The following is a 9,403-nucleotide window of genomic DNA, read 5'->3' on the forward strand; positions in this document are numbered from 1 at the left end:
CTTACTTACACACTTACATACACTTCCACACAAACACACACACTCTTACACACATACACACACACACACACACACACAGATACACACTCTTACTCAAACACGCACACAATCTCAACTAACTCACGACATTTAACTTGGTTTCTAAACCTAAACGACCATTCGATAAACAAATTGAACAATTTGAACAACCAACCAACCGTCTATCGATCAATCGATACCCCATAACCGATTACCGATTATCGATTGCCGATTACTGATTACTGAACACCGATAACCGATAACAGCGACATGCTCTCCTGTGCCCCGTTCAACAAACTGATTTATCCAACGACCGCCGATGTCCCCGCCATGTCCAATGGCAAGGGGACACCCCTCGCTCCGGTCGGCCTCAGCACCCTCTCGCTGCCGACGGGGCCGGGGGGCGGCAGCGGGGCACCGAGCGAGATCTCGTCAGTGGACAGCGATTGGAGTGACATACGCGCCATTGCACTCAAATTGGGCGTACAAAATCCGGACGATCTGCACACGGAGCGCTTCAAGGTCGATCGACAGAAACTGGAACAGTTAATAAAGGGTGAGTGAACCAGTATTTCTTTTAATGCAATAATGATTCAATATATACACATATATAATCTGCAGCGGATAGCGCCATTGAGGGCATGAATGGTGCGGAGTATTTCTTTGATGATGTAAGTTGAAGTTTTTCTTGTCTTAAATAGTTATAGAGATAGAAAAAATGATTGCCAATGAATTCAGCTAATATTAATTATAAATAAGTAAATACATTGTAAAAAAGATCTTGAAAATTTAATTTGATATGAACTGACTTTATTATGCCAGATTAAATTTATTCCATTTTATAATAATTCTTATTTCATATAACTTGTCATGTATATACATTATTATTAAGTTTATTCAAACATATTATGGTTTTTTCATATAACTTATTATGTATGTATTTATATTAGTTTTATTCTATTTTTATAATATTTCTTATTTCATATCAATATCAAATTCAAAAATATTTGAAATGTTATATTTTAGATTTAAGTATTTGGATTTCATATTTAATCTAAAAATTTCTTTAGGGTTAAGTTTCCTCTGTTTGATTATATCTCTTATTATTTTATATAATGAATACATGTCAACTTTCTGTTGGGAGTTGCAGTAGGCGCTGCAGTACTTGCTTAGATTTAACTCACTTCTACACTTGCACAAATTGTTAAAGCCTAACAACAAAATTCGCATTTAAAATTTAGCAAACACATTACAAATTTTAGTGAAGAAACCATTAATGTTTAGCTTATTCTAATTACCGATACAAAATTCAAGTGTATTACATCAAGACGCCTAAGTTGCCGATATATGCTTAATAACTGAATATATTTTAGATCATGAATACCACGGATACCTATGTGAGCTGGCCTTGCAGACTGAAGATCGGCGCCAAGAGCAAAAAGGGTGAGAACTGCATACATAATAAATATATCAAATATATATATATATATATATATATTTACCTCAACGCCCACAGATCCCCACGTACGCATTGTGGGCAAGATGGAGCAGGTGCAGCGCGCCAAGGATCACATTCTAAGCAGCTTGGACTCCAGAGTGCGTATGGAAAACAAGTTCTTACTTTTCTTATCTATCATTCATGTGTCTTTTGTTGTGTCAGGGCACACGCGTGATTATGAAAATGGATGTGAGCTATACGGATCACTCGTATATCATTGGACGCGGCGGCAACAACATTAAACGCATCATGGACGACACAAACACGCACATTCACTTCCCGGACTCGAATCGCTCGAATGCGACGGAGAAATCGAATCAGGTGTCGCTGTGCGGCACCCTCGAGGGCGTCGAGCATGCCAGAGCCCTTGTGCGGCTCTCCACGCCGCTGCTCATCTCCTTTGAGATGCCGGTGATGGGGCCGGGTAAGCCGCAGCCGGATCACGAGACGCCCTACATCAAAATGATTGAGAGCAAGTTTAATGTGCAGGTAAGTTCCATTTAAAGACCAGAATGATTATTAAATGATTGGATTAATATATAGTAAAATAGTGTCAGACACTGTATCTCTTTTCACATCAGTTTTTATATATTATATTTGATTCCTTAAATCTTCCAAATCTTCCATCTTCATTTTACAAAACAAATTTTGTTATTTTTTTAACTCTGTAATTTGATGTTGGTAATTTCAGGTCATATTTTCATCGCGACCCAAGCTGCACACCTCCCTGGTGCTGGTCAAGGGCTCCGAGAAGGAATCGGCTCAGGTGCGAGATGCCACGCAGCTGCTGATTAACTTTGCTTTCGAGAGCATTGCGGTAAGTGTTCAACGTGCCCCAAGATATCAAACATAATTTGATCGATAACTTTGCCACTTAGAGTCAAATTCTTGTGAATGTACAAATGGAGATATCGCCGCAGCATCACGAGGTGGTCAAGGGCAAGAACAATGTGAATTTATTGAGCATCATGGACCGTACACAGACCAAAATCATTTTTCCCGATCTGACTGATATCAATGTGAAGCCGCTGAAGAAGTCGCAGGTGACAATCAGCGGTCGCATCGACGATGTCTATAAAGCGCGACAACAGCTGCTCGGCAACATGCCCGTTGCATTGATATTTGACTTTCCGGACAACCAGACCGATGCCTCCGATATAATGGGCCTCAATGCCAAATACGGCGTCTATATAACACTGCGCCAAAAGCAGCGACAAAGCACCTTGGCCATTGTCATCAAGGGCATTGAGAAGTTTATAGGTGAGTCAATATTCTATTTACCAAACTGTCTTAGGTCGATTAGAAAGGGGGACTTCCCGGGCTGCTTAAGCTCTTAAATCTCTTCAATAAAATGAAATGAAATTCACATCAAATTTCTTACTATTGCCAGACAAAATCTATGAGGCACGCCAGGAGATCTTGCAACTGTCGACGCCCGCACTCCGGCCGGAGATACCCGAGCACTATTATATGCCCAAGGACAAGGCTGTGAATGCGGCGTATCGCGCACAGCTGACGGCTCTGCTCGCCGGATATCCGGATAGCCCGAAGACGCCATCGTTGCTGCCACCGATAATCGCCCAGTTGGCGGCCTATGGCAACAAGAGTCACAACGTGCTGCTGGGCAACAGTGTGGGCGTTGGCCTCGCCACGCCCACCGGCATATGTGCGCCCACGCAAAAGTATATGCAGCTGCACAATAGCAACTATCAGCCGCGCCAGGTGAACACGATAAACAACAACAATTGCAACAGCAACAACAACAACAACAACATCAACCACAACAACAGCAGCAGTACCAACAACAACAACAACTATCTGCAAGTGCCTGGCTCCAATCTGCTCAAGCCGCTGGCGCCGGTGGCAGGAACAGGAAATGGAACCGGAACAGGATCAGTGGCAACGGCACCGGCAGCGGTACAATTATCGCCACGGAACAGCTGCAGTCAGAATACGAGTGGCTATCAGAGCTTCAGCAGCAGCACAACTTCGCTGGAGCAATCGTATCCACCATTTGCCCAAGTGCAGACCGTCGTCTCCTCCACATCCAGCTCGTCGGGCGGCGGTGCCGGCGGCTTGGGCTGTGCAAGTCGATCGCATTATTCCCCGGACTCCACGTACAGCAGTGAGGCAGGCAGCATTGCAGGCGCCGCTCGTCTCGGCCGTCGCCTCAGCGATGGCGTCCTGCTCGGCTTGGGCAGTGCGACGACGGGCGGTGCCCATCTGTTGCCCGGCAGTGCCGAGAGCTATCGCAATCTTCACTACGAACACCAACAGCAGCAGCAGCAGCACCAGCAGCAGCATCATCATCAACAGCAGCAGCAACAACAGCAGCAGCAGCAGCAGCAGCGTGCATTTGATTTTGATATGAAACGTGCGCTCGGCTTCAAGGCCATGGAACGCAATCCGGTTGCTGGGGAGCTGCGCACTCCAACGCCCGCCTGGATGGGTATGGGTCTTAGCCGCACCTCGCCGGCGCCCCTCGAGACGGTAGACGATGGTGGTGCCACCGGCGGTGGTGCTGCCAACAATTGGCGAATGCCGCCACCGCCACCGGGTCTGGGGTCATCCACATACGGACTGAGCGCCACAACGGGTCTGCTCGATGCAACGCCCGTGAGTCGGCGCATGCAACTCTCACAACACAAGGATATACACACCCTGTTGACAAGCCTCGGCATGGAGCATTACATCAGTAAGTAGCCAAAACTATAAAATATATTATTTTAAAATTTCTAATATTTGACAAAAAAAAAAAAATAATAATTGAAAAAAACTGTGTATTTTTCTGCTATAATTCAAAGTTAAATGAATAAAACGACCCCCTAAATGTTATATATTCTTGGTCAGCATCAAAAGTTGAGTCGATCTAGTCTTGTCCGTCTGCATGACCAAAAGGAATCAATATATTAAGCTATGCAATTATTATTATAATTAGAATAATACTAAAGTTAAAATCATTTGATTTTGGCTGCTTAAAAGCTATTTTCTTTCTTAAAAATATTTTTATTTTGGTTTTTGATCAGTTTTCTTCCATTTATTTCATTGTTCATTAGACAAACAGCTAATTTTTTCTTTTCTTATTTAACAAGTTTAGTTTTTAAATTTAATTTAGAATATGATTATTTACTCAAGCTTTACTAAATATATTTATAGATATGCACATTGTCGTACCTATTTTATGCTGTTGTTAATTTTAAATTGAATTTAACGCGCGATTTCATTGTTTCTATTTGTAGAAATTTTCGTGCTAAACGAAATCGATTTGGAAATGTTTTCAACACTGACCGAGGAGAATCTCATGGAGCTGGGCATCACCGCGTTTGGAGCTCGCAAGAAGCTGCTGGCGGCCATTCATACGCTTCTGGCCAATGAAGCTGCCTGCAGTAGTATGCCCAGCAGCAGCTCCTCGCAGAGCTCCTCGCCGCGATTCTCCGGCAGCGCTGCGCCCGGAGCCGAGCGTCGCCCCTCGAATCAGTGGTAATGCTCTGGTGATGCTTATCCCCTTCACACAGTTCACAAGTTGCAAAATATGAAAAAAACAAAAATTAAAAAAAATATATATATTAAAAAAAAAACAACAAAAAAATAATTACTCTATAATAGATAAAACTAAGCCAACTCATTTATTTATTCAACCTAATATTAAGTTCGATTGAAACATTGAAAAAAAACAAAAACAAAAACTGTTGGCAAATGCGGGATCCAAACAACAAAGGCAAAAACATAAAAGAAAAAGTTTGCAGATCGAAATTTTCGACTTATAGTTGGCTTGACTCATAATTTTCGCATTTGCACTCAATCGAAACTTATTATATGAACTATTTATGAACACTACCAACGTATTTATAATGTATATTGTAAAGAAATGAATTTAACTGAAGGAAAACAAATTGTTAGAAAAATACATTTGTAACCCCATTTGTAAAGATCGGAAAAAATAAATAATCATCTGCTTTGGATACAAAGTCTTTTTTTTTTTTTTTAACTAATTTGAAGAGTTGTTAAAAAATCTACATCGAAGAGGAGTGAAGAGGAGCGAAGAGGAGTGAAGAGGAGCGAGTTGATGAAGAAATCCAACGTATATGTGAAATTATTGATACATCAATTTTAATTCTAATACTATTGAGTATTACATATAATTTGTTATTATTTTTTTAAGTGTTCCATTAAAAATTGACATAAATAAAGGAATTTTGGTTTATATGTTTTATTATTTAGTTGTTTATTTGCATATTAATCATATATTTGTTATTTATTTATTCCAAGTAGCAGTCTCGGCAAGCTGACGTGAAACAGTAGAAATGAGTCATGAATGGGACGTGTTCACATTTTAATTAACGTTGATGATTTAATTTGTGAATTTATTGTATACTTATTGTTTTGCCAATCAATTACTATTAAGTGGAAACTACGCAACTCGATTATCTTGAAATATATGCATGTTATCTGAGCTTCTGTGTCTGGCATAAATCACAGCAAAAGTAGCCCCAGTTAAGAGCCCTATTTTGGGCATCATTTCAAGGCTCGCCAGTTTGATGCACTGCCAAATGGGCTGCAGGGCGACTTTGTGTCTGTAAAATGCCTCAGCTGCATGATTGTAAATCAAATGCTTTAGTGCAGCAGCAGAAGGAAAGCAGCACAGGATAAGCAATGTTCTTTCCCATGTATGTAAATGAAACGGAAATTAGTTGCCATTGGGCAAAACCACTTCAAGCGCAAAATGTCATAATCATAAAAATGGCAATTATGCTGATGTGGAACAACCCATTTCCAGTTCATTAGCCTGCTGCCACGCCCACAGACTGTCTCCAAAATACACACACAGAGACACACAAACACTCAGAGAATACATTTTGGTTACTTGGCAAGCATCGAGAGGAGCCTGCTCTAAAAATAATACAAATTATGCAGCCAACTTGGGACGATAAAGTCATTAGCATCCATAGGCCAACTAGGATGACAAGAATAATAGCTTATAATAAAACAAGAGTTCATCGACTCGACAAAATGATGTTGCAAATGTGGCACAAATGTGCAATGTGTTCGATCATCAAATTGCTTTGAATCTCAGCTCTTGGTTTAAATGAAGAAAACAATGAATTAAAGCATAAAATTATAGACTTAGAATATTGGCAATGAATTTAATTTATAATTAATTTATCACATTATTATCAATGCATATATATATTTACATTTAATATAAATATAATTTATTCTAAGTAGGCTTCACATTTATTTTCAAACTTTCCAATCTCCCAGCTCAGATTTGGGAAATAAATTCAGTTTGACACGGAATTTTATACTAACAACATCAGGAAAAAAAAAAAAAAAAAACGAAATACAAAATCAAAAAAAAAAAAAAGTTTAATTTTAAGCGTAAAGTAAAATTTGACTAACATTTAAAAAAAAAAGGACAAAAAATACATTTTAAATTAAGTTTTATAAAATAAAAAAAACGTACATATAAAAATACCAAGAATGAAATATAAAAATTTACCAAGTTGCCTAAACTTGGTATGGAGAAGTTGCACGAATAAAGAAATTAACACTACTGAACGTAAGTCAAATTGAATAAGACCTAACATTTGCGAGATATAAGTTTTATTGTTTCAGAGACTGGATAAATATTGAACTGAACTTAGTATGGTAAGGTATGCTGTCTATCTATCTATAATGAGGACTATTTATTGTAATCTCGATTCGGCTTAGGATGATGATGGTTACGCTACCTCCCCTCGTATATAGAATAAGATAACTGGACTCGGTTGAATTCTGCATAGCTATGTACTAAATTCACCGTTTTTAATTGTTGGCTAATTTTTTCATTGTGGACCAAATTCAAAGTTAAATCCATTTGATGCTCAAAACCGATGACAAAATTCCAAGTGCGATTCATTCTCAATTCTTGCGAACTAAATTCCGGTAATGACTGGTTTAATGTGCCAATAAAGGACTTTAAAAAAAATACGTTGTTTAATTTTATTATTATATTCATATTTCTAGTTTGCTAGAAATGTGTAGAAATTATTTATAATTTTATGTAGAATTTAATATTCATATATTAATGATTATTATAAAATATATTTTTATTTGCTGAACTGATATTATTACCGCTATTTTTTTATTTCCATAATAAGCGCTTAGGTACAATAAAATTGGCTCTTCAACGAATACTTCTTCTAAATTAAATTTTGCCCTGTCGAAACACAAATATTTTTTTCTTATATAATTTCTTTTCCAAGCAGTGTAGCAAGCAGACCAAAATATTGTCTGGAGAAGTGTGGTGAACAAGCAGTTGAAACACAGGGGAGGTGTGGTGGGTACATAGACACCACAGTTCCTTTTTTGCAACTGACTGCCACTAGGTTTCCCCTACCCTTGTTGTGCTTATGTACCCACCACACGTTCCCAGTTTTTTCACTGCTTATCAAAAATAGGGGAAATGTAAAGTTGGAGTATGTCAAGCAGTTTAAAAACAGCAAAATATGCCAAGCACTCAAAAAGCAAATTTTGTTCACGGGAAAGGGGATGAGAATCTAGGCAAATCAGAAAAAGTCGGCAAAATGCAATGCCAAATAAAAATCTAGAAATTCAAACTAGCAAAATATTTAAAAAACTACTTCCATTTTTAAAAATTAATCGCTTGCCAATAAAAACATTTAGATTCTATAAATTGGCAAAAACTGATCTTATTGGAACCTTAAAATTCCTAATCAGATAATGTTTATTAAATGCAACAATAATTACATGACTGCAAGCAGTTGCACGTCTTGCTTTTGCTGGCCCCTCTGCATGTTGACATACTTAAAAGGCCAGGCGCTCTCTGTCTCTCTCTTGCCCACTTTCTTGCTGAGAGCACACTCAACTTCCCCAGCAGAGTTCGTTTTTAAACTCAAAGACCGACTGCAGCTTCGTGCGACGTTTCGTGCGACAGCCGAAGCGGCTTGCTCGGCATTCGTTTCCTGCTGTTGTTCTTGTTGCTCGTTGTGGGGAAAAAGAACAGTTAATCTGTGCAAAGCACTCGGCAAACTCCGTGTTGCTTGTCGTCGTTGGCTCAGTTCTCGTTGCGTTGCCTTTGCGTGAGGTTTGCCATTTTGCAATTCGCTCCGTCATTTCTACCAGTCACCAGTCACAAAAACGAGACAACAAAAAAGCGACGTAGTCCAACAAAGCGAAACTGCAGCAACAATTACGCGAATTGAAGCTTACGTAGCTTCAAAGCAGTGCATTGTGTGCCTGTGGCTGTGTGTGTGTGTGTGTGTGTGTGTGCATATTTTGGAATTTCGTTCAGTGAGTTTGTGTTTTTGACATTGCAGCAGGCAAAAGGAACAGCTTGAAATAAAGAGCCGGCGATCGACCTAACGGCACATTTTGTTCGTGCAGCCATAAATTTCCCGTATCTGTGTGGTTGCACGTGTGTGTGTGTGTGTGTGTGTGTGGGTTGAGCTGTTGCTTCACCTATATAACGCCTCTATGTATGTGTGTGTGTGTGCTTGTGTGCATGACATGCAGTCACGTGTTTTAAGGTGATTTTAACGAGTTCCGTGATACGCGAAATGAGATAAGAAACAACGTATAAAAGTCACAAGCAACGACACAATAATACAACAGAAAAAAATTAAGCCCGACATATGTGTGTGTATGGCAGGAAAAGGCCAGAAACAAAAACCGCAATAATCAACGTTAGTACACACAAGCAACAAATATTACACACACACGCATGACTCTGCTCCTTTTTTAAGGATCCAAAACTAAATCGACATCAAATTGCCACGATTATTAATAAGAAATTTATGCAAAATATGTGAAAACATTTGAATTAACTTAAACATCAGCAAATATCTCTTAGAAAACCTGAGCATATTAAATATTGCATTTATTTTG

The 9,403-nt window shown here is 39.1% G+C and overlaps 1 protein-coding gene and 1 long non-coding RNA gene across 2 annotated transcripts; both read left to right on the forward strand.

Moving 5' to 3' along the window:
• Positions 1-55: 55 nt before the first annotated feature.
• On the forward strand, positions 56-5,447 carry LOC6561495 (protein bicaudal C). The gene is made up of 9 exons (XM_032736211.2): positions 56-574; positions 640-689; positions 1,392-1,461; positions 1,535-1,614; positions 1,679-2,005; positions 2,208-2,333; positions 2,395-2,776; positions 2,907-4,211; positions 4,756-5,447. The coding sequence occupies exons 1-9, from the start codon at positions 289-291 to the stop codon at positions 4,998-5,000; spliced, it is 2,871 nt and encodes a 956-aa protein (XP_032592102.2). The 5' UTR covers positions 56-288; the 3' UTR covers positions 5,001-5,447.
• A 1,516-nt stretch (positions 5,448-6,963) lies between these two features.
• On the forward strand, positions 6,964-7,465 carry LOC116805286. The gene is made up of 3 exons (XR_004365101.2): positions 6,964-7,076; positions 7,133-7,170; positions 7,229-7,465. It is a non-coding gene; the product is annotated as an uncharacterized LOC116805286 (long non-coding RNA).
• Positions 7,466-9,403: the final 1,938 nt, after the last annotated feature.

This window comes from Drosophila grimshawi, unplaced genomic scaffold, assembly GCF_018153295.1.
Source record: "Drosophila grimshawi isolate 15287-2541.00 unplaced genomic scaffold, ASM1815329v1 contig_1377, whole genome shotgun sequence".
Classification (NCBI taxonomy): Eukaryota; Metazoa; Arthropoda; class Insecta; order Diptera; family Drosophilidae; genus Drosophila; species Drosophila grimshawi.